This window comes from Cibotium barometz, chromosome 44 (genome assembly GCF_041138505.1).
Source record: "Cibotium barometz isolate CiBa-2024 chromosome 44, ASM4113850v1, whole genome shotgun sequence".
NCBI lineage: Eukaryota > Viridiplantae > Streptophyta > Polypodiopsida > Cyatheales > Cibotiaceae > Cibotium > Cibotium barometz.
The window spans coordinates 38,897,268-38,923,614 of record NC_141089.1 but is presented as its reverse complement, the minus strand read 5'-3'; the positions used below and the strand labels follow the sequence as shown (position 1 = coordinate 38,923,614).

At 48.6% G+C, this 26,347-nt stretch overlaps 1 protein-coding gene across 4 annotated transcripts in view; it reads right to left on the bottom strand.

The window, feature by feature from the left end:
- The window catches only part of LOC147613264 (uncharacterized), a 229,187-nt gene that overhangs the window by 36,501 nt on the left and 166,339 nt on the right, over nt 1-26,347 (bottom strand). For all 4 annotated transcript variants that reach the window (XM_086782544.1, XM_086782543.1, XM_086782546.1 and 1 more), the window contains 2 exons: nt 5,782-5,845; nt 5,444-5,665 (listed from right to left, as the gene is read on the bottom strand). In XM_086782544.1, coding sequence (XP_086638670.1) covers nt 5,444-5,665; nt 5,782-5,845 — 286 coding nt within the window. The remainder of the gene's footprint in view (nt 1-5,443; nt 5,666-5,781; nt 5,846-26,347) is intronic.

Below are 26,347 nucleotides of genomic sequence, written 5' to 3'. Positions count from 1 at the left end.
TGGACTGGTGGTAAGAATTGGTCAAAATTGCGTTAATTTATCTCTTAGGACTTAGCGTTAATTTATAAGTGAGTGTATTCACACTTTAATAAGTTTTGGGCGACCAAAACTCACTTATAAATTATGACCAGTCCTATGTACACACTCCTTGAAGTCCCAAAGCGGTCTCAACTCAGTGTCCAGGTGCCCAAGCCTTATCCCTTTGTCCAATGTAAGTATCCAGCAATGTGTCACCTCCATCTTGCACCTCTTTGCACTTAACCTTTTGTAGGTGACACCTCTTTCCCTCTCTCTCCGACACACGAGCTTGGTACGAAGATGGCTTTCTATAGAGATCATCTTCTCCAGCTCACGGAGGATGGGTTTGTGATTAGACCCAGCTACATGGATACTCATCTTTCTCATGGGGTACGGTGTGCTATTGGTCAGATGCGCACATCCTCACACCAGCTAGAGATTGAGACTGGCAGATTCAGAGGAGTACCAGCTGAGGCCAGGATTTGTCAGCTGTGCCAGATGGAGCCAGAGACAGAGTTACATTACATATGTCACTGTCCGGTATATTATGAGATACGAGGCCGTTTTCACTGCCTGTTCAGAGAGGGCTTTGGACCACTTTCTAGAGTCATGAGATACCAGGATCAGAGATGCCTCGGATTGTACTTGCTAGAGCTGCGTAGACATAGAGAGGGTCTCCTGAGAGGGAGGGGATCAGAGAGGGAAAGACACCTACAGAGGCAGATTACAGACTTCTTTCGACCGGAGATTGAGCAGTCAGGTCAGCAGGCATTGCAGCTAGCCCCAGAGTACAGCCGCACCAGAGGTACACTGATTGATCGGGCTATAGAGCTGGGGCGGTCCAGGCGCCCCAAGATGAGAGGTCCATCTCGACACCGGCGGAGACTACAACAGAGGATCAGGACCATACTAGCACGGCATGGGAGACGTCCAGGTCAGAGTACTCACCATGGAGGACATTGAGGATATCCGCCATCGACCGATGAGAGACATCTTTGGATAGTGATGTGTATGATGCTTACCTTTGTTGCTGGAGTTTTCCTCCCACATGTTATCCATTAGGAGCTCCTGGTACCGTACTTTTCCTCATAGTTGTTTCAGTTTCAGTTAGTTGTTTAATTGTTTTTAGCTTTCCTTACACAGACATTGTATCAGATCCACCAATTGTTGTAACCTTTTTGGTCTCATAGGTCATTTTGGCCTTTTGAAGACGTTAATATATCATTTCATTTCATTTCATTTTCATTTCTCCCTTTTCAAAAGTAGGTGCCTACTTCAAGAGGGCTAGATGGCTGTATTTTCTGCACTTCTACTTTCCCAACTCCATATCCAAGCTTGCTAGAGTGTTTCGCAAGCATCAAAAATTGCTGTTGGGTCATATTCTTCCTCCTACACACTCCCAATGGCTCAAATTCAACAAAACAGTCCATTTGTTTGTTGTAATTTATGGTCTTTTGGCTGAAAAACCTAATTTCAGCCACCCTTTCTTAAGTAGAACCATAGGGAAAACTTTCCCAGGGTGTCTTGCACTTGCTTGAAGACCTTTGTCCTCACAAAGGATCGCGACAAATTGAAGCTTTCAGCCTTCCAAGTGCTTTCATCATGAAGACTTCCACTGTCATTGACTCTACTTCTTGCAATTGGTAAGCTCACACGACCAATATGGCAACAAGTAGCAAGAGGGAAGGGCAGGACTCCGTTCTCACATACCCTCTATAGTGTTCTCTTGTCCTAGTTCTCTCCTGAAGACTGTTTCTACCATGTTTAGGTGGAACAATAGAGAGAAGATGGAAGGGAACATGGGCACGTGAGACGGTAGGGTGAGAGGGCAGCTCCTATCAACAACCATCGTGTTTGCAATACCGTTTTCATATGCATTGGTATGAAAATCTGGTCACAAATTCCCGTGATGCTATGTACTTGATTCTTCCAAGATAAATATACATTATTTGAGGGAGGGGCCGCCCATTCTGGCTCATTTTGCATCTCATCAATTCAGCAAATTACATTTTGTATTGTGCTTGATGTCCATTAAATCTTAGTGTATTTAACTGTATTGAGTTCCATATCAAGGGCTATCGAAGGAACTCCTCGGCTAAAGTTGGGCAGGATTGCTAAAGGGCCACCTGAGGTGGTTCCAAGCTCTAAGGAGGCTGGCTGCAAATCTGTCCTCCAATGCTAGGCTAAGGCCACGGGCCTGCATCTGTGCAAAGATCCATCTCAAACTCCAGGGCAAAGGACCACCTAGAACAGGAGTGCACGCTGAGATCCGGGCTAATAGAAAGTCTTTCAAAAGTTCACCACCTAGAAGGAGTCCACGAATGATCAACTTGCCTAGCAGAGCCCAACTTTGAACAGAGGGCTCAATTATGCCGAGGCCCCCCTCGATGGCAAGGCTGAATGATCATTCTCTAGGCTACCTTGGCCCTCATGGGCCTCATAGTAGTTGGGGGTTTTTTTTGAAACGGGTTTCCTAAAAGTTTCAAACGCGTTTCAAATGGGTTTCGTAAAATCAACCCAAAGTTTCCTACCTACTGGTTTTTGCATGTACAAAATTTCAAATATATACTGTATAAACTATGTAAAAATAACATTGAATGCATAGAATACACGGAAACATCAATTTGAAGCCTACATGTAAGTTGTAACAATTTACAAGAGAGAAACATCTTTATCAAAATAGTCGCAATTTTCAGATGTTGTATTTGGGGCAAAAAAAACAAGTTAAAAAAAATGCATGAAAGAAACGTGATTCCTACAAGGAAACGTTTCCAAGTTTCCTACCCTAAAGGAAACGCGTTTCCTAGCAACTATGGTGGGCCTCCCATCACTACCAGCCCAGAGGAACTTGCTGATCAAACACTAAACTTGACCAATGCATGCTTGGGAGAAGGCCTAGCATGAAGTGATGTACCATATGGTGGCGAGGAGAACCTAGTTCACGACCACAATTCGTCTAGCTGACGAAAGCCTGGCTGAAGTATAACGAATTCCTCCAAATGCTCAAAAGAAGAGGAGCTAGCTGCTGCTCCGAGGAAATGTCAATGCCAACGTGGCATCCAAGATAACAAACAGGAGTGCCGCACGGGAACCACTGGAAAGCCTCAATTGTCTCCAGGTCAAGGCAGGCGATAAGTCAACCCAAAAACCACACGACTTGTGCTAGTTGATCTGTGTGCCGGATGCATGGTAGAAGATCTTGATCGCGAGGTGGTCACGAAGCTATCCATGTGAAACCACCCCCGTTGGGCCCAGGAGAAGGCTTACTCTGGACTACACGTGTCACAGTGAAGCTATTTCGAGGAGGGGGAGAGGGGTACTACCTTCGAGATAGAAAGAAAAACAAGGAGGAGCGCCTCCACGCTGAAGGACACCAGCTCCCTACCCTGATCCTTGTGGCTGGAGCCATCGAACTGCATACACAACAGCGACCAAAAATGAGTGAGCATGTCAATAATCCGCAGGTCATACAGATGGTGGGAGAGCTCTAACGCCCGCATGTGAATGGCGGCCAGACACTGACTCAGCGCTCCATATTACTGTAATCACTTATACCCTCACCAACCGATCTTGATCTCTCATCATCACTCTGTAAGCCATCACAACACATCTCACATCTCACAACCTCAGAACGGATAGTATCATGATAAGTGCAGAGTCACGCAGCTTCACCTCTTGCGGGAAAAGCAGATTGCACCAATCTTTGCACATGAAATGCACAAAGATTTCTGTCGCCTCACCTGGTCGAAAGAAGCATGCATTCTTGGCAAAACGCAAGTCGGAATTGTACCAACTCACTCTGCCTGCAGACACCTCAATAGCTGTGTGTGAAGGCATTCCCCCCTCCTAGACCACAAACACCATTGTCTCTACACAGAAGGCAGGACACCATATGGACCCCAATAACTACCGGACTATCATGATTGGCTATATAGAGGTTGGCACTCTGGGAGAGAGGCAGAGGCACACACCACCAGACTATGCAGCTCTAGGAGGAACTATTGGACATTGGAGCGTATCTTTAACCTCAGGACCTTTCATTGAGGTAGCGCACACCGACAGTGGGTTATTGTTGCTCTGTTTATTTCCGCAAGGCTTTTGACTTGGTCCCTAGGTCACAACTTCTTGGGCACTTACAGGAGCTCCACTTTGCACGTGAGATGATATGGGGAGTGATGGGATTATATGAGTCCGTTACTGGCATGATTCATTCAACTCAGCTGAGGGACTGCAGCGACATCTGGATGCATTGCAGGTTGTTTGAAGGCTCCAACGGACATGAAATTCATAGTGACACATGGACTAGGACAGAGCTGGACATCCCCATCAAGTGAGCACTATCCAGACCCGTAGCAAGATGGCATCTGAGGAGTCGCCCAAGAGAGAGCACAGTCCCTCCAGAGAACCAGACGCCCCCGTCCCTGGCAAACCAGACCCTCCATTTGCCAGCTCAAGATCCGAGACTTGCTTCAGCGATATAGAGAGGCAGCCCCACAGGTGGTGGATATTGAGGCCAGGTACACGTTTCATGAGGAAAACGACATATTATGAACCTGGACACATGAGGTTCTTCTGCTGCCTACTTTATTGTACACCACACTAGGTCTATGCAGTACGTTGACCCTACTATCCTTTCGGCAACTAGTGTGTTATGGTCTTTACTCCCATGTATCAGCTTCTTGGTCTCATAGACCTTTTGGATTTTTCGTAGACGGTAATAACTTTTTTTTTTCTTTCTCTGTCCATTACTGATTTCTTCTGACTGCCTCCACCTACAACAGAGGATGTCACCCAAACTCTACAGAGAGAGCAAGATCACACAGCCCACAGGACCCTCTAGCCCCAAGCACCCATGGAGTCACTAGAGAGAAAGAACGGACCCTCCTAAGAGCCACACACCCTCACCCCTAGGAATCCCATCCTTCCACCTGCCAGTTGCAGATTGAGGATGTACGGGTCCCACCAGAGGAGGTGGACATCACCACAGCTTTGTACTCTGTTATGGAGCCACACACCCTCACCCCTAGGAATCCCATCCTTCCACCTGCCAGTTGCAGATTGAGGATGTACGGGTCCCACCAGAGGAGGTGGACATCACCACAGCTCTGTACTCTGTTATGGAGGAGGAAGGTACTATTATCAGATGAGGCATACACTCTCTCCACCCCACTGTACTGGCACTTTGTATTAGCCACATGGCTACCTGCAGTGCCGTTTCTCATCGACACATGTTTATAGTATTGGTAACTAGTTTTTTCTCTTTCAGTTTTCAGTTTTCCCATGAATCAGCATTTTCATTTTCCGTTTTCCCATGGATCAGCATTTTTATGACCCTGTGGGTCTTTTGAAGACGTTAATATATATTTCTTTCTCTCTCTCTCTGCACCCATCAGATATTGCGGCATTTGGTTCCCAGCCTGAATACCTCAAAAAACCAATGAGCGTCAGGTTCATCGACAACCGGTGGACTTGAAGATGAATTACTCGTGGTTTTGTTGATGGAGCTTCCAGCATTGCTTTGCTCTTTGTCATCACTAGGTTCAAATATATGTATTCTTTTCCAACGTTCCGAATTTTGCCACTGAGCCAGAAGAATTTTGCGCTTCTGTTCATGTGCATCCTTTACATATTGCACGACAGGATCTTCCTGAAAGAAGGAATAATTGGTATCAGAAAAGTTTTGAGGAATCTGTAACTGGTACCACAAAACCAGCAAAAGCATCAACATTTTTTGATCTGCTAAGTTAAACAGTTTCTACTCACTTGCATGGAGTCTTCCGAGATTGCTGAAGGACAAATGGTATCATGAAGTGCATAGTAAAAAGTACTGTAGGAAACACAGTAGGAGGTTAGTTATTAAGACAGAATAGTCAATGGGCATAAGAAACTTAACATGTATCCACGATATTAATATTCGAAATTTTCAAGATTGGCTCAGTATAGCTTGCGAATAAAAAGCATGTATCCATGTGTATAAGTGTAACGTCGCACTTCAGTTTCGCACACTTAGTGTACTTTCTACCAGGTTACAGAGGATTGCAGGAAGAGTGATGGGGAGTCTCCTAGATTTGAATGGCCCACCAGTCCTAGAATATCCCATGATAGTGTAAAAGTGTGCCCTTTGGAGACCCTTTTCATTGCGGCTCCACCTCCACCTACTGGAGTCATGGAGGACATTGCCATAAAAGGTTATATACCAGACATCCAAGGTTCGGCACTAGATAACCTTAGACACACAAAGACAAGTAGCCACCATCATACCCGTACTTGCACACTTCTCTCACTTGGTGCCTGAGAAATGCACGGTAGATTTGGGGATTTTTCCAAGGTGGGTTTGCCCAATTTATTTCTGGTGTTTTTTAACTGTTTCTTTTCCCTCTATGTCCAAGCTCTCATGAGTTATGAATCATGAACGTTTGATTAAATTTGTTGCCTCAAGGTATTTTTAAGGCCCGTTAATTCAAATATTGTGTATTTAAACCAGTTTTGGACCTATGCTTTTTTTCTCTAAAACAGTATCTTTAAATTTCACATCTTATTTTTACACTGCTGCTAGTTGATCGCTACAGCTGGCCAGGGCTAACAGTGACGAAGGATCTGGAGAAACCTGCAATGGAGTGTACACTGAGGTTCTCGTTCTGGAGACCAAGGCGACCTTTGATGGTGGAGGAGCAGGAGCAACCTTTGACGAATGGACTAGAGCTCAGGGACAGGGGCACTAAAGCAACCAGAACAGTGTACTGCAAGGGTGCCCAGGGCTTGAACCAGCAACCTCTTCACTCAGAAACGATTCCTCTACCCCATAGGCAAAAGAACAGCAATTTTTGCATGCCACCATGCCAGAATGTGCATTTTATGCACACTTCATTGTATGAAACATTGAAGAAACATTTCTGAGAAGTAAGAAATGTACAAAATATTTCTGAAACATGTTTTGTGCAAGCCAACACCTGGCAACATCAATCATACTGAGGTATTAAGATGCACAATAACCCAGAGGATCTTATAGCAAACGCAGATGCTACAATAGGTGTTCCCTCACAATGCCATGTGTGTATCATACCGCCCTTTTATCTAGCTTTTACAGTCAATAACTTTCAGCTTCTATAATTCTTATTCTTTTTGTTTGAATTTTTGCATGCCAACATGCATGATAGGTGTCACATGATGTATTACCTCAGTCTCACAGTATTTGCGCAATGTGACCTGACAAGCAGGAGCTCCCCAATAGCACCATAAGCCCACCCACCCCCCCCCCCCCCCCCACCCCCCCTCCCTCTTCTGTGTGCTTCTTTTCTGCCTCTTTCATGTCCTGCCCACTTGAACATCCCAAAATCTCAGCCTCTCCTGTTTCCACCTCCTGTCCCCTCATGCCCTCTCCTTGCTACCCCCTCTCACCCTTCCTTGCCTGCACAGACTGCCCCCCTCCCCTCCTCCCTGGCTCCGTGTCCATCACCTTCTCCACCTTCCTTGCCTGCACAGACTGGATTCCTCGTCACAGTTTCCTTCCTCGGCCTTCCCAAGGAATACTTAAAGCCTCTCCCACTGACTGAGCACTCAATACGCAAGGTTTTAGAGTCCCCACATATGGCAGCGTTCGACGGCAGCAGGACTCCCCACTCTTCAAGTACTCAACACCTCACCAAAGAAACTCCCCCATCACCTCGTTATTCTGCTGCTGGTTGGTTCCCAGTTCTTGCAGAAAATTTAAGTTTCTATTTTGCTCGGACAATGTTTCACCTATCGTCAGGTGGGCTACATGGCACACTCCTTTCATCGTGTCACTTGGGCATGGGAGTCAACGACGCATGCCACCCCACCCTAGTTCCTTCCTCAAGATCCTCCTACACAGATGGTACCTCCCAACAAGAGCAGCAGGGGCCATATTTACTAGGTGTTTCCTAAAAGTTTCCGAAATTGAGGGAAGGGGGAAGTTTGGGGGGGGGGGGGGGGGGGGTATTGAGGCGGCGGGAAAGTGAGCAATTTATAGAGATGGCAAGGTCATCATCACAGACAAACGTCCCAAATAGGGACACGGGGTCTATGGGACCACACATCTGAGGATGGGAGTCCGGAACTGCAATGGGACAGTGGATCCGAGAACGCCGTGAGCTGTGAGCACCCCCCCGCGGGCAGCGGCACCCACCGCCCCCTCTCCTTCCCTCTACATGCGCTCCGCTCCTTCCGCCCTCCGCCTTCTCTCTTGCCTGCGCAGCCCCCTCCCTTGCCTCTCTGTGCCCCCATCTGCCTCAACTCCTTGCCCGTGGCCATCCACATCACCCCCCCCCCCCCCGCTTTTTTTCTCTGCCGCCCGTCCGCCTCTCCCTGGTTCTTTTTGCTTTTTCTCCTCCCAGCTCCCCATTTCCCCTTCGCGACTTCGGTGCTTCTCAAGGCCGGTTTTCAGTTCTCGGGCAACATTTCCTTCCAGCAAGTTTCGGCCTCTTCTGGTCTACAACCCCCAGGAGGATTCCATGGCAGCCGCTACATCATCCCCGACCGAGGCCGCCGTCCCTTGCCTCTCCTTTTCAGAAGCGGACCTCTAGCTCCTCGCTTCTAGAATAGCATCCTTAGAGGCCTCCACTTTGGTATGCAAGATTGTTGGTAGTCGCCCGACGCGCTGACAGCTGAAGGATCTTTTACATGCTAGGCTCCTTGGTGCGCCTAGAAAGATTACTGGTATTCATCCTTTGGGGCGTTGGCTACTACCAGGTTGAGTTTGACTCGCCAGAGGCGTCGGATAGAGTCATGCAACTAAGCCCCATTGCACTGTGGACGGCCCACGCCTCCTTTTTTGTTCCAAGAAAAAGATCCTTCTATTAGTTAATAAAAAAACAGCCACGAATGGCTAAATACAACCACAAAGGGCTAGATACAAACCTATGTCCATGTACTGGGTGGGGATCAAATAATCAAGAGGTGGAGAGAGATGAACTTCTCCTCCAGCTGGCCGCTCTATGAGGAGAAGGCTATCTCACACAAGGGAAGAAGGGGGGGGGGGGGGGGGGGATATATAACCACATAGGTGGGCTGTAATGCCAAGTGGGATCACCACCTCTATCGGTGAGAAAAGAGCCACGCCACCAGAGCCTCAAGAAAGCCTCCTGCCGCTTCCGCATGCAGTTAGAGCCACCCTGCAACTTCCCCCATTGACTGCTGAGGGTATGGATGATGTCGAGCCACCTGCTCCTGATAGACACCGTAGGCGGAGTGTGGGTACCCTCGATGGCTTCACTGCATCTAGCTGTCCATATGTGCCAGGCTGAAATGCTACTACAAATCTCCCATCTCTGACATGAGCCCGATCTTCAGTGGTGGTCAGTAGGTGGGGCTGGAATTGGTACTGCCGAAATGCGGAGGTATGAGACCGGAAGGGCTAGCCTCCCACCTTCCTCCTCATAAGCCCTGACAACCTCAGCCTTTGTGGCCCAAGCGACAGTGCCCATGTAATGATACAGGTCGAGGTCCTGTCCATCATGAAGATGCGGAGAATCCGTTGCCAAACCTGCTGAGCCTTTGGACAATCCCAAACATAGTGTCACTGAGACTCCTAAGGGTGGCTGCACCTCGGAGAAGCTCATGGTCGTCTACCAATGGCCAACCATGTGCCAACCGCCAAGCTCCTGTGTGCAATCAAGCAAAGAAAGAGGGTAATCTTTCAAGGCCGAAAACTGTCCCAGAGCCTCTTCCAAAAATCTGAGAGAAAACGCTGGGAGAGGCCATGTGACTGCCAATGTACTGTTGCTGCCGGGGTGCCATCAATCTCTGGCATGTGAATCCTACAGCCTAGCCACGCTGTGTATGCGAAAAAGGGAGTATCCAAAGTCTCCTCGCGATTAGCGAGATCACGCCATGTCCACTCTCCCGGGTCCCACTGGAGGCGCATGAGAGGTCAGTTATCCCAAATCCAGAGCTACCAGAGCCTCTCCCTAGCCACCTTGGCCAGCGGGGGGTCTATGTGCCACTCATGTGCCTGAAATCCAATCACCCTCACCCTCTTAAAGGTCAGCCACTAAAATCCTCCAAGGGGGACTCTGATCTCTCCAATCTACAATGGGGAACAATAGAAAAAGTGAGGAAACCACAACTCTCATCCACTCCATGGACTGCCAATAGAATATCATGCCTAGTAAACACTCTTAGCCACTGTGGGGGGATCAGATCTAGGATAAGTGTCAATCACTCCAGAGGAATAGCAAAATCAATGTCGAGGTTGAGTCTGTCTCTACTCCAAATCCCTGCAAGGACTCTACTGGCGACACATGCCTATTTGCAAGCCAATCTCTAAGGGACCTGGTAGGTCCTACTGTCAACACGCCCCAAGATACATGCGGTCGGGCCCCCAACATATGGCCATTGGGTAAACGGACCAGGGGGTTCTAGATCAATGGCTGCCGAAGACGCTCCTCTAAGACTACCGGAGCAAGCAGCCTAAGGGCCAGCTTGAGGTGCTCCCAAGCTTGAAGTACGCTGGCTGCAAATCTGTCCTCAAAAGCTGGGCTAAATCCTCAGGCCCGCATCCTTGTGAAGATTCATCTGGTACTCTGCAACCAGGGGCCCCCTAGGCCCAAGATACGGGCTGAAATCCGGGCCAAGAGGAAATCCTTCCAAGGCTCACGACCGGAAGGAGTCCTCTAACAATCAGCTTGCCCACCCAAGCGCAACTCTAAATAGCGGGGTCAATGATGCCTAAGCTCCCTCTGCGTCGCGGCTGAATGATCACTCTCCATGCCACCTTGGCCCGGGCAAGCCTCCCATTGAGAGCTTTTCAACTCCCACACTAGCTATAACTAGCTAGCACTACAAGAAGGCTTGATCAGGGGAAGCTAATATGAAACAGCACCCCAAACCCCACAAAACAACCACATATACTAAAGGTCTTTGGTTGCCTCTCTTCAGCTCAATGGGCTTTGTTTACATGCAGCTTCGAAATCCTCCTGGTTAGGATACCTTCCTGATTCAAACAGCTCCTAAACTCCTTCAGACCCTCTTCCTGATTCAGACAGCTCCTGAACCCTTTCAGACCCTCTTCCCGATCAAGGCAGCTCCTCTACCAGCTCTGATTCAGATGCTTCTATTTCAGGCACCTTCTTGATTCAGCCAGCTCCTAAACCCCCTTAGAACCTTGGGCCATTAGGCTATCCAAATAGCTCATAGTCTTCAGGAAGCTAACTACACAATCTGTGAACGCAAATTTCATCTATGCCAAACTGAACACCTTTTGATCTGGATACCTTCCAGATTCAAACAACCTTCATCCTAACACTTCCTACTTCAGTCAGATCTAACTCAGACAGCTCTCATCCTGACACTTCTTACTTCACAGAGCTTTTAATCCCAACAGTCTAGCTCTGATCAACTCCTAATTTGGCAACTCCTGATCTGACCAGCTCCACTCCGTCACAGTTCTGATCCGATAGCTCCTAATCCGACTCTTCTGATCTAACACATTCTTGGTCCGACTTGTCCTAATCTGACAACTCCTAATTCAACAGCTTCTGATCTTACCAGCTCCTGACCTAAACTACTTCTGATCAGACAGCTCCAGATCTGACTCTTCAGAACTGAATAGCTCCTTATCCGACGAGTCTAGCTCCAACAAGACCTAATCCGACAGCTCCTGGACTGACAGCTTCAGAACTTTACAAATCCTGATCCGACAGTTTCATATCTGACAGCTTCCGATCTGATAAGTTTTAAATCTGATCAGCTTCTGAACTCAACAACTCTTGATCCACCTCTTCTCTGTTCCGACTAGTCCTACTCCATAGTTCCTAACTTCCTCATCTGGACAGCTCTCGATCCAGCAGCTCCAGATCTTACTAGCTTTTAATCTCACAATTCCTCATCTGACAGCTCTTGATTCACCTCTTTCCAGATCCAACAAGTCCCTAATCCATCAGCTCCTGATCTGAACAACTACTAATCTGACAGTTCTTAGTCTGACAGCTCCTAGCCTGACAGTTCTGATTCAAAGAGCTCTCATCCTGACACTTCCTACTTCAGTCAGTTCTGATTCAAACACTTCTTGCTCTAAACAGTCTAACGTCAATCAGCTCCTAATCCAATCAGTCTATAGCTCCAACTAGTCTTACCCCAGACAGCTCCGGTTTCAGACAGCTCTTGATCTGACAACTTATTGATCCGACCAATCTATGAGAGGATGTGGAGCAGCATGTGACTAACACTATAAGAGGGCTGGGTCAGACTAAACCAGCAGAAGGCACGATGATTGAACCCCTCCCCCCCTCTGAGCGCCTTTCACACCCTCACTAATAGATAAACCTACACCTACAAGAATTTCATCCTCTAGACTCTCTTCTCACACTGAATTGCTCTGCTCTTACCTTTCAACTGACACCACACTCATAAAGACAACCAACACTGAACCACAGGCAGCTAAGTCCTCCTTGACCCAATAGCTCCTGTCTCAAAGAAATTCAACCACCACCAACCAACTCACCCAAATACAATCATTCTGATAGCTCAAAGGCAAGATTCAAAATGAAACTAGAAAGATTCTCACAGAGACTAAGTAAACATGAAGCTGCTTGGTACTCATCATTTAGTAAATGAGATAGACAGAACACAAGATTCAAACAAAGCTCTTTTGCTAAATTGATTATGCTGACCCTATGTCTCATGCATACACACACTCAGACACGACGAATATATATATATATATATATATATATGTTTTTTATAAATAAATAAAAAAACCCTCACTCACTGACTCTCGCTCCGTCTTCTTTCTCAGTTTTTGTTCTCCTATCTCCCCCTGCGACCCTTAACCAAAAACCCTCTTTATACAAAAGTTCAAAGAGATGACATATTCTACCTTCCTTCAAAAAAGATTTGCCGCCTGATACCTTCGGACTCCCATTGCCCCTTTCTTTTTTCGTCGCCTTTTCTCTTCTGGACTTCTCCACATCTTCACGATCAAATCATCTTTTTTTAGCATGTATATGGCCTTTACCCTCTTGTCCTTTCATATGGGCCAAAAAAGGATTACTGGACAACTATCTAGCCTATGTCCACTAGGTACCACTAATGCAAAGACATTATTGAATGCATGCACATCTAAGTGAGATCACATCAAATAGCTCTACCGCTATCATCTACACTATTGAGAAGAAGATCTTGATATCCAAAAAAACTGCATCATAGACAGCCATCCCCCTGGAAGATGGTACATTGATGTACCATCTCAACTTGATGATGTTTCAATTGCATCCACAAACAAGCCTGGCAGCAAACCATCTAGATTTCTAGTATCATCTAAATCCCAATTGGCTGGCCACAATCTCTGGAAGTAGGATTGCAGCCTCCAACCATTGACTTTTCTTTTGTGCAAAGTACCATCCGACAGCTCATCTTTGTCCAAGTAGAGTCTCTCAGAAGTCGTTCAAGTGATAAAAACCTGAAGGGAACAATGTGAACCCTGAATGGACCTTCCCACTTCTGCTGACATTTCACATCATGTCTACTATCCAACTTGTTAATATACCTGAGCACCAAAGTCCCTTCTTTTATGTCTTTACCTTTTGATAACAACTCATCAAACTTCTTATTCCTCTGTTGTTGAAAGGCCTCTGTCTGACTCATGGCATCTTGCCTCTTCAACTGTAAATCAACCAAGCTAAGTATCCTGTTTGCTATCTCTTCTCCAGGCACAACAATCTTCTTGAGGTACCACATACTAGATACATCCAACTCCATAGGGTGTAAAGCCTCTTTCCCATACACTAGGTGGAATGGAGTAAATCCAATAATCTATTTGAAGGTACATCTGTAGGCCCAAAGTGCTCCATCAAATGCCTTATCCCAATGCTTTGGATTACTCTCAACAAATTTCGTGATAAGTTTGCATACAATACCATTAACTTCCTCTACTAGCCCATTGCTTTGAGGATAATAAGGAGTCACATATCTATGTCTGATAATGAGAGTTGTCAATGCTTCATCCAACTCTTCCCCAACAAATCCAGGACCATTGTCAGATATAATTTCTACAGGGGCACCAAACCTGCAACAAATATGAGTGTAGATAAACCTGTGGATAGCATTACATGTGATTCTAGTAGTAGACATAGTTTCAACCCATCTAGTCATGTAATCCACTCCAAGCTAAAAATATTTACTTTTTTATTCTAACTCCTAAGTAATGGCCCTATAGCATCTATGCCCCATTTCTCAAAAGGTCCCATAGCTGTAATAGGCTCTCTTGGTCCATATGTAAGTCTTCTATCCCCTACAACTTGACAAGCATGGCAAGATCTACACCAATGCTGCACATCAACATGCATACTAGGCCAGATATACCCAATTTGCAGAATTTCCTCACAGTGAAATCATGAGCAAGATGGCCACCACATACATCATCACGCACACCCTTGAGAATTTTTTCAAATTGCCAGACTTACATGACCAAATGCCCAATACTTGCTTCACCAATAATAATGTATCCCCTTTGACAATCAGCCTCTAAAATTCCTTGCTTTTCGCACTCCTCTAGGGCTGAGATCACATTTGTATACTTAGCACTATTGTTACTGCTGACATCCTTCAACACTACTTGTTTCTTGCACACTAATACACCTCCTGGATCATACACAAGAAAACCTCCACTGGCTACTTGTGTCACTCTCCTTTAGGCTCCATCAAAGAACAAAGTATAAGCATTTTCCAAACGCTTAAGGAGTCTCCAAGATGAAATCTGTTGAGATTTTTTTAAAGATTTGATAAGTCTTTTTTTTAATGCTCTATAGGTCAACAAATCAACAAGAGATGCCCTAGTACTATCCTCCACCTAAGAGGTATATTCATAACTCTGTAATTCTCAGAAACACTTGACAATTTTAGCACTTGATTGCATATGTTGATGAATTAAAGTGAATATTGGTTCCACAGTGATGATAACAAAGGGCTTTGAAAGCAAATAAGACCTTAATTTTCTAAAGGCAAAAATAAAAGCCAAGTATATTTGTTCAACCTGGGTAGTGCTTTTCTCCTTCTATCATGACTCTAGAAGCAAAGTAGACAGGCCTCAACATACGTGACGTTTTGTCCTTTTGCAACAGAGCTACTCCAATAGTATCAGTACCGATGCTTGGATTTACCAAAAACCCTTGAGTCCAATCTGGTGGTATAATAGTGGGCAGTTGAGATAATGCCCACTTGCATTCCTTAAAAGTCTCCTCAGCCTCCTCATTCAATCATATGACTACACTTTTGCAAGGGATGCAATAACTTAGCCAACATATGAATGAGCCTGGAAAGATACTTGGTTTTTTTGTATAAAAGAAATCAGCCCCTTTCCTGTGGTTGGTGATGACAAATCCAACAACACTCTTACTTCAGATGGATCCACACTGATACCTTCTTTTGATACTTTGTGACCCAAGAGAATAACCTTCTTCTCAGCTATATGACATTTGTCTGGATTCAGTTGTCCCTTAAGTTCATCTAGCCTCCCGAGCAAACGGTTGGCCCCCGGTTGGGTCGCCGCCGTGCGCGCCAGGCTAGCAACATGCAGGAGGATTTGGTTCTATTAGAGAATCATTATGAGCACTTATCAGAGCACCCGCCCGGCCCCCTCCAGTCACAGAGAGGGCCCCTCTGCGTCCCTGATCCGGAGAGGAGACAACCAGCGAGTTCCGTTTGTCGCCTGATTTATCGTTTCTCAAAGCTCGTGGAGATGACCATTGCGGCCTCACCGGTGAGGGCTCTCCCACCTGAGTCTCTAGGCAAGCCCCCTAGATCTTGGGGCAGCCTGTGGACTATAGTTTCTTCCGGCGTCTTCTGATGGAAGGGACAGACAAGTTTGAGGAGACTGTAGCCCCTATTCGGGTATGTGTGGTCTTCCACCACTCCAACCCTGTACGCCTGAGAATGGCGCGATGATCTTCTTTCCCCTTGAGCGCAGCCCCGGGGACAGTGGGGGATCCAGAGTCGGTGGCCACTACCATTCAGGGCCAAGCAGTTGAGCTATCACAACATCTTCAGGATCTCTGCATCACCGATGTTCTTACTCATCTATGGCCTCTGGCTAGGATGGAGCTTGGTGGATCAGCCCATAGAGACCAGGAAGGGGAGATGGTGACCTCCATCCCTAGTTATTGTGTCCCTAAAGGACTCATGGAGGCATGGCAGGCGTGCGAGCTCCAGGATTCCAGATAGCCTCATTCAGGACTCCAAGATCTACACACGGATCGAGCAGATATGGGCAATACTGGACTTTTCCTCAGGCTCTGCAGCGTGCACTTTGGATGATCGCCTTGGGGAGATCAATGTTTTCTTACAGGATGCAGCCCAAGGTAGATTGGAAGGATTTCAAGAGCAAGATAGGAGTCTGAGGAGGGGCCTAGCCTCTTTACAGCGTCTTCAGAAGAGTTCCCCAGACAGCCCATGGATCGAGAGTCAGATTCTTGCCGCGCGCGCAGGGATTTGGTCCATTGAGGAGAGGAGGGTGAGGTATAGGTATCATGCCACGGCTTCATTCTGGACTTAGACCGGTGATAGAGTTACTGGAGACTTTTTCGAGATAGCTGGCCCCCACAGGAGGAGAGACGGCATTCACAAGCTACGTGGCCAGGATGGAGCCCCACATGTGAGAGCCATCGCCACGGATTTCTTCCGATCTCTTCTCACTGGTGCCCCATTATCCCCCCACGTGATGATGCGCGCGAGAGAGTCTGGAGGCACACGAGAGAGGTGGTTCCCCCCTCCCTTCGGTCTTTCTTATTGACCCTTTTCTCTTTAGAGGAGCTGGCGGAGGCATTGACAGCATCACCCAAAGGCAAATGCGCGGGGGCGGATGGGCTTCCTGTTTCTTTCTTTCTTCGCCATTGGGACCTCATGGAAGGTGGCCTTCGTGCTACCTTCAATGAGATTATGTTCACGGTGCCATGCTAGAGAGGCTCACAGAGGGCTTGATACATTTTGATTCCCACGGAGGGTGGTGATACATCACCCTTCTAGGGACGGCCTATAAGATTTTGGCCAAGGCCATCAGTAGCGACTTTGGCCTTCTCTCCCAGACTTGATCCACAACACTCAGACTGGTTTTGTTTAGGATCGAAGCATTCTAGACAACATCTTTACCTTTTGGGAGGCGACAACTTTGGCAATGATGCGATGAGCCCTGGAAGGATTTCCTCTTGGTTCGGATTTCAGCCCGCACTCCGAGCCTTGGAGGCTCGTGGCCGCAAAGTACTAGATGGATCTTCACAGAGATGCGCGCCCGTGGTTTTAGTCCTGCCCTTCAGGACAGATTCGCAACCAGTCTACTTCGTGCTTGGGATCATCTCAGGCCAGCTCGCAAACAACTTTTTCCAAGTGGCCTCCAAGGAGCAGCTTCGGCAACCTTTGGTCTGGAACCCTTGATCCGTTTACCCAATGACGATATGCTAGGGGCCCGACCGCATATATCCTAGGGCGACTTGAGCATGGGACCAGCCAGATCTCTCAGAGATCGGATTGTACATAGGGAGTTACCTCAAGCGGAGCAGAGGAGAGGCCTGACACGGATCCGAGGTGGAGCCAAGCTCAACATCGACATCGACTCAACTATTGCTCAAGAGTGGCTGAGTCCTATTCCAGACCCAACACCCCCCCGTTGTGGCTAGGCATGTTTACCAGACATGATATCCTCGTGGTGGTCCATGGAGAAGATGAGGATAGTGGTCTGCTCACTTTTTCTATTGGATCCCATGGCAAACTAGAGAGATCAGAGCACCCCTTGGAGGATTTTAGAGGCTGCACCTTGCAGAGGGTGAGGGTGATTGGTTTTCAGGCACGGGAATGGCACATAGATCCAGCACCGGCCAAGGTGGCCAGGGAGAAACTTTGGCGGCTATGGATTTGGGAGAGCCGACCTCTCACACGGTTGCAGTGGGACCCTGGAGAGTGGACTTGGCATGATCTCGCAAATTGGGAGGAGACTCCAGATGTCCCTTTCTTTGCATATACAATGCAGCTAAGCCATAGGATCCAGATCCAAGAGATAGATGGAACACTGGCAGCAGCCGCACACTAGCAGTCTCAGGGCCTATCACAGCACTTCCTTTCAGATTTCTGGAAGAGGCTTTGGGACAGCTTTCGGCCGAGGAAGATCACTCTCTTTCTTTGGCTGATGGCACATAGGAGTCTGGCGGTCGGCACTTGGCTGGCAGTCGGAGGTTGGTCAGTAGCTTGCCCGAGGTGTGGCCACCCCCAAGAGTCTCAACAACATTGCCTTGGGGATTTCCCGAAGGCTCAGCGGATTCTCCACATCTTCGCTATGGACACGGCATCGACCCAGATCATCACTTGGGGTATTGTCGCTTGGGCCACCGAGGCTAGAGTGGTCAGGACTTATGAGGAGGATGGGGGAGGACTAGCCCTTCAGGTCTCCCACCATCGTATTGCAACAGTACCAATCACAGTCCCACTGACAGGAGGCTAGCGGCCAGGCTCATGCCAGCGATGGGAGATTTGCAGTAGCATAGCAACCTTGCACATCTAGCGTGCTAGATTCAGCGAGGCCATCAAGGGTACCCACACTCCGCCGGCTGAGACCATCAGGAGCATATGGCTCGATATCATTCACACCCTCCATGGTCAGTGGGGGAAGCTTCAGGGAGGTTCTAACCGCATGCGGAAGCGGCGGGAAGCTTTCTTGAGACTTTGGAGGCCTGGCCCTTTTCTCACAAATAGGGACGGTGACCCCATTTGGCATTACAAACCACATGTATGGTTGTTCCCCCATGAGAGAGCCTTCTCCGCACAAAGCGGCCAGCCGGAGGAGAAGCATCTCTTCCCCTTTGATCATTTGTGTCCTGCCCTTATATGAGGCGACTTTGTATCTAGCCCGTCGTGGTTGTACTTAGCCCTTTGCGGGCTGGTTTTTCTTTAACTAATTGAAGGATCCTTTTCCCGGAAAAGAAGGTAGTGCCCGTCAAGATGCCAATCATACCCCAAAGCCCGCAAGCCCACTCGTCCACATAAAACCTGTCAAGTCGAGAGAGGTTGGGACCGGTGTCCTCCTATAACACCGCAAGAAGCATGGGCTCCCAGAGCTGCACCAAAACTCTGGGAGATGCCAAGGGTCCTATCCCCTGAGTGCCAAGATCAGCTCCTCCCATGAAGAGTACTTTGCACTTGAGACTATAGCCGTGCCTCCTCCGAGTATGTGCTCCAGAAGATCGCTCTACGTGCGGCGGTGTTCAAGGCATAAACATTGAGGAAGCCCACGCAATCCTCTCCAATCATAATGGTAACCCACTGTGCTCGGCCAAAGACTATGACACCTCAGCCTGTCACTGCTCGCAAAAGCTGCTCGTTGACAAAAAGACAAACTCCTCCTTGTGTCCCCAAGGGGCCGAAAGAGGGAGACCGAAAGGTGTGGCCCCTACCTGGTAAAATCTTCCCGCGATGGCGGGTACGCCCCTTGGAAAGGTGGTGCTCCTAAAGGAAAAGAATGCCTATGGGTTCCCCAACTGTAGCTCTCTGAAGCTCTCCTCTGAGCACGTCTCGCCTCTGAAAACAGTGAGCCCTAAACCCTGAATGTTCCATGAGGCTATCCGCATATCAATCTCTGTGGGAGGTAGAACTATCAAAACTTCCCTCCACTTGAAGAGTCTTGGGCATGGGTTTAGATGGGGAATAATCACAATCCGTCCTCAAACGCAGGCGCGCCAAGTGGGTGCGGATCATGTCCTCCATGTGTCGCCACGCTTGCCGAGCGCGAGAGTAGGCATACTCCGAACTCTATCGATCACAATGGAGGTATCTGTAAGAGGGAGAGAGGGGTACTGCAACTGAGATATGAAGGAACACAAAGAGCAGTACCTCCAGGTTGGAGGCCACCACCTCCCTGTCCAGGTCTCTATGACCTAAGCCTCCAAGCTCCATCCTAGCCAAGGGCCAGAGGTTGGTGAGCACGTCCGTGATGCGTAGATCGTGAGGATGATGTGAGGGTTCTATTGTGTGCCCCTGGATGGCGGCAGCGACCAACTCCGAATCCCACTCCATCCTCGAGGTTGCACTCAAGGGAAAGGAGAAGATCATTGGGCCACTCTCTGGCGTAAAAGGGCTGGAGTGATGAAACACCACACATCCGAACGGGAGCTACTGTCTCCTCAAAAATAAATGTCCCTTCCACTGGAAGACATCGAAAAACTGTAATCCACAAGCAGCCCCAAGATCTTGGGGGCCCACCTCGGGATTTTAGCGAGAAAGCCTACATTGGTGAAGCGGCGATGGTCATCTCTACCGGCTCCGAGAATCAATGAATCAAATGACAGACAGAGCTCCCCAGCTGTCTTCGCTCCAGGTCGAGCACTGCTGGAGGGTGACGGAAGTGCTCAGGAGAGGCGAAGGGGATTTTGGGGGGGGGGGGGGTGTGCGGGCTCAAAGGAATAGGGCAGGGCCAAGGGGAGTTTTGTGGGGAGAGTCGGAGGCAACGATGGAGGAGGAGGAGAGGTGGGGGAGGGGGGATGGGAGGAATGGGGAGAAGAGGGAGACGGGAGCAGCTGGGAATGATCCATTAGGGAGAAAGGGTGTTGGGAGTTCAGTGGGGCTAGCTGGCCTCGCTGGAAACTGAGAACCGGAGGAGGAATCTCGGCAGGCTAACGGCCGCCAAACCGGAGGGACCAGAGGGATCCTCGCAGTGACTAGAGGGGACCCATCGCCAACGGTTCTCTGACAGAACTGCATCATCCTATATTGTGCCAGCCTGGCTCGCGCGGCGGCGGTGCTTAACTTTGGTAGACAACTGACGACCCTAGCACAAGCCAACCGTCAGCCACTCTCCGATCATAGAGTCGTCCGTAGTCGGGTCCTTGTGCTCAGCTGCCTAAGAGCCTGCCTTCTTTGCGAGGTGGCAACAAGGCTTCCACCTAGCATTCGACCCTCTTGCTGGCGTTTTAGGCTTTCGCATGCTAGTCTGCTTCCCATAGTGACATGGGACGGGGGGAACGGACCTTAGGGACGGGGAACGCCTGGGACGGGGGCGGGACGTCCGCGGGACGGAGGGACGGGGACGGCAGCCAGACAGCGGAACGGGGACGCCGGGAACGCGTTCCGGGGACGTTCCGGGAACGGCGTTCCCTGTCCGTACGGGGACGGTCAAACTGACCGTTGGCGCAGTTTTTGACCGTTGGGCGGGGCTTCAACGGCTGTCTCTCCTAGCCGTTTGGTGATGCGCAACTCCTCCTCAAGGCTGAAGCTCTCCCACATGGCTCCCCATCTTCTATATAAGAGATCTCCATGCTCTCCTCAAGCCATCTCCTCTCCAAGCTCTCCCTCTCCAAGACCCAAGGCTCAAGGCTCAAGCTCTCCCTCTCCAAGCTCTCCTTCTCCAACATCCAAGCTCTGTCTCTCCAAGCTCACCCTCTTCAAGCTCTCCTTCTCCAACATCCAAGCTCTCCCTCTCCAAGCTCACCCTCTCCATTGTCCAAGCTCTCCTTCTCCAACCTCCTCCATCCCAATTCTCCATCTTGACTCTTTCTCAAGCTCTACCATCCATCTCAAGCTCTACTCTAGTCTCTATCACTATGGCATCCTCTTCTCAAACCCCTTCCTCTCCTCAACCCGGGTCCGCCGCCGCCTCCACCACTTCAACACCCGCTCCATCACGAAGAAGGAGGCCCGCCGTACATCGATGGAGTTGGTGGGATGAGGTAGAGTGCTCACAATACGGTCAAGGGGGTGGTTCAAGACCATGGGTATGTAAGCTTTGCGGCTACAAGCGAACCGGCGGTGCCCACAAAGTGCGTGCTCACTTCTTGCATGAGCCCGGCAACGAAGTGCAATTTTGCAAGGAGGTTTCGGCCGAGAAGAAGAAGGAGCTCCTTGAAAAGCTTGTGGTTTATGAGGCGGCCGAGTTGGCAAAACGCAATCCTCAAGTGGCCGTCGACCCCACATCCTTTGTGAGGACATCAACGCCGCATGTACCTCGTTCATCAAGAGAGGCATCCGCTTCCCGGGGACGCCAAAGTACTCTTGATGAGAATTGGAACCCTCAATTGAAAGAGGAGGTGGACATGGCGGTGGCACGATTCTTCTTTCATGACCACATAGCATTTCGGGCGGCACGGTAAGTCCTTGAGGCTTGGCACTATGCTCATGTACTATTCAAAATTCAAATATCATGCTCTAAACTTTAAAGACTAAAACTTAAAAGACTAAATGATGGTAAAAATCTGAATTTTGTTTGTGTTTTGCATATGGTGTTTTGGATAGATCTCCATACTTTCGGGCCATGTGCAAATTGATAGCGGAGTATGGACCCTCTTATGTTCCCCCCTCTTCGGAGACCATCCGCACCTCTCTCCTTGACAAGGAGAAGGCGAGCGTGGAGGTGGCGGCCAACCACATGAAAGAGCAATGGGCTGAAAATGGTGTTACCCTCGTCGTTGATGGGTGGAGTGACACTAGAAAGCGCTCCATCCATGGAGTTGTTGCCTACTCACGAGGGGAGACATACTTTGTCGACTCCCATGATGCTTCCGGGACGGGGAAGAGTGCCGAGATACTTGCTGCGGAGTGGGCAACAACACTAGAGACGGTGGGGGCGGAGAATGTCATTGCCATATGTGCGGATGGAGAACCGGCAAATAGGGCGGCGGGGACAATTCTCCAAGCAACTTATCCTCGCATCACCGTGTGCTTTTGCATGGCCCATTGCCTCAACAACCTTATCAAAGACATAGGGGCCTTGGATTGGGTTGCACCTGTCATTGAGGGTGCCAACAAAATAGTGACCTTTGTCCTCAACCATCACAGGGTGCAGCACGAGTTTTCCAAGAAGTCAAGCCTCTCTCTTCTTAAGTATTCCGAGACGAGGTTTGCATTCAACTTTCTCATGCTAGGCCGCTTGTGTACATGTAGCGGGGCATTGAGGGGACTCTTCCTCAGTGATGAGTTTGCACGCACTTCAGAGGCTTCCACGACGGTCGGCAAATTTTGCAGGGAAAGGGCGGATGATGCGGCATGGTGGGAGGAGGCCAAGGCGCTTGTGGAGATGGTGCAACCGATTATTGATCTCCTTAGGGTGGTGGATTCCACTCAACCATGCATTGGCAAAGTGTACGAGGCAATGGATCGCATGACAGAGAAGCTAAAAGCAATGTTCAAAGTCAAGCCTCACTATAAACAGGTCAAATCCCTATGTTTGAAAAGGTGGCAAGCCTACCACTCTCCCCTCCATGCTGCTGCCTACATTGTTGATCCTGAGTTTCAAGGCAAAGGGCAACACAAGGACAAAGAGGTGAGCAAAGGCCTTCGACAAACCTTGGATCGCCTTTACACTAGTGAGGAGGATCGCCGCACAATCAAGGACCAATTGCAGATTTATAGAGAGAAGCGGGGGGCTTTTGGTTTGGCAGATGCACAGGCGGACCGCTTCAAGGTAGGGTCTGCACTTTGGTGGGAGGATTATGGTGCGGAAACTCCAAAGTTGCAGGAATTTGCTGTGCGCGTACTCTCACAGGCTTGCAGTAGCAGTTGCCTAGAGCAACTCTGGTCAATTTATAGCCACATTGCCTCTAAGAAGAGGAACCGCCTTGGTGTACAGCGTGCAAATGATTTGGTGTTTGTCAGTGCCAACTTGCGAATGCTTTGCAAGGGCTTGACAAAGAAGGCAGATCCTTTCACCGAATGGGAGCAGGCACAGCAGGACCCACATCTCTCTGATCAGCAGAGGGCCGAGATTTTAGAGGAGCTTGAGGTTGTGCCCGAGGCATTGTCCCCCCCACCTCCCCCTCCCCTCCCACTTGAGGACCAGCCTACGGAGGACTTCACCGAGGAGGTCACGATTGATCTTCACCCTTTTCAGCCTCTTGCCTAGTCTCTTGAGTCTTGTATCTTGGCACTTAGTCATTTTGCCTTGAGTGTACACCCTCCTTGGGCCTTTCATTATGCCATTTGGCATTTTTGTTTAGATTGATCATTGTACACTCACTTTTGTTTATCACGCCATCGGCGCCCCATTATAGTTTTTTGCTAATACGACTATGCATTTCTCCTCTTTTTGGTGCAATTTTGTGCTTAATGTCTTGGTTTCTAAGTGTAAAGCAAGTGTGTTAAAAAAAATTGCAAAAAAACAATCGTTTTCAGATTGCCGTTTTTTCCACCGTCCCCGGGACGGCCTTTTGCCCCGTTCCCGTCCCGTTCCCCGTCCCCGTCCCCGTCCCCGTTCCCCGTCCCATGTTTCTATGCTGCTTCCCAAGCCTTAGGAAGGAATACCTTCCTCTTCTCATGTGATAGCTGGTGCTATTGGGAGAGAGATGGAATCCCCCTCCACCGCCGCTTCGGTTCTTGCTCAGGCGGTCGAGATTCCATCCCTTTGCATCTACATAGCCTTCTCCAAAGACAGTGAGGCACACCATACCTCTTCCTTGCCTCCGTGGAGTCCCTATTGTTCAGACAATACAATACTCTGACCCCCCTTAGTCCCCCCCCCCCCCCCCCAGGGTCCCAGCTCAGATCCTCTTCAGGGGCAGGGTGGAACTAGGCCCTCACGCAACAGAGCACTAGGATCCGGCCGCAGCTGTTGACCCTCAGGTTCATCATCTGCCCATGCCACATGGCCACACACCTATCCTTTGGGGTGATGTGTGATCGACTAGATCCGCACCTTGTCCCACCAGCTGAGAGTGGAGACTGCCAGATATGGGCCTAGCGCGGCCGCACCAGAGGACACGATATACCAGCTCTGTCACACAGAGCCCGAGACAGAGGATCATTACATATGCCGATGCCCTGTATACTATGATATTCGGGGGAGGTTCCACTGCCTCTTCCAAGCTGGGTTCGGACCACTTTCCAGGATCGTGGACTTCCTGAATCATAGATGCTTGGGACTTTTTCTTCTAGAGCTCCGTAGACACAAGGAGTACTTAGTGACATCCAAATAAGCCATACTTGCTCGAGGACCAGCACAGAGAGCTCAAATAGCTCTCACCGACTTCTTCCATACCAGCACTCCGAGGGCCGATCCACCCATCATACCGAGACCACAGGCTAGTGTAGGAGCTCGGCCGCGAGGTGTGACACTCCACAGAGCCACTGAGTTATGCAGAGCTCGACGCCCCAGACCCCATCGCCCTCGTCAACGGCCATGCCACCACAGGAGGATCTGCGCCATCATCTCCCATCATCGCAGGACCTTCTCGTGCCAGCTCAGTTTTACCACCTTAATCACCATGTCACAGTGGCCCATGAGAGATTTTATTATAAAAGTGTTACTTTTAGCATAATTGAATTTCATGCATAGAGGTATGCATAAAAGATGAATATTTTATTATAAAAGTGTTACTTTTAGCATAATTGAATTTTATGCATAGAGGTATGCATAAAAGATGATTATTTTATTATAAAAGTGTTACTTTTAGCATAATTGAATTTCATGCATAGAGGTATGCATAAAAGATATGGGAAGTGATAAGATGTGATAAGATGCATATGAGATGAGTTAGGATGTGATAAGATGAGTTAAGAAGTGATAGGATGTGGATGGGGTGAGGTAAGAAGTGTATGTGATGGGATAAGATGTATATGGGTTGTGATAGGGTGGATGTATGCCTCTATGCATGAATTTCAATTATGTTAAAAGTAACACTTTTATAATAAAATATTCATCTTTTATGCATACCTCTATGTATGAAATTCAATTATGCTAAAAGTAATACTTTTATAATAAAATATTCATCTTGTATGCATACTTCTATGCATGAAATTCAATTTTGTTAAAAGTAACACTTTTATAATAAATATTTATCCATTATGCATTCTTCTATGCATAAAATAAAAATGATAAAAGTAATACTTTTGATATATTTATTATTATTTTGTACCCAGGATGATAGACCTCATGGATATGATGTAACCTTTTGGTCTCATGGGTCATTTTGGCCTTTTGAAGACGTTAATACAACTTCTCTCTCTACCTTCTCACTTTCTCTACTTACTCTCACTTGCTTCTCTCTCTTCGAACCTATGTCGCGCTTCGCTTCCTTCGCTTCGCCTCTGTCGCCTCTCGCCTGCTGCCCCTCTATCTTCGAACCTCTGTCGCCTCCCGCCTGCTACCCTCTCTCCCTACTCTCTCTACCTTCTCACTTTCTCTACCTTCCCTACTTTCTCTACTTACTCTCACTTGGTTCTCTCCCTTCGAACCTGTGTCGCACTTCGCTTCCTTCGCTTCGCCTCTGTCGCCTCCCGGCTGCTGCCCCTCTATCTTCGAACCTCTGTCGCCTCCTGCCTGCTGCCCTCTCTCCCTCTCGCTCTCTCTTCGAACCTGTATCGCCTCTCGCCTGCTGCCCCTCTATCTTCGAACCTCTGTCGCCTCCCG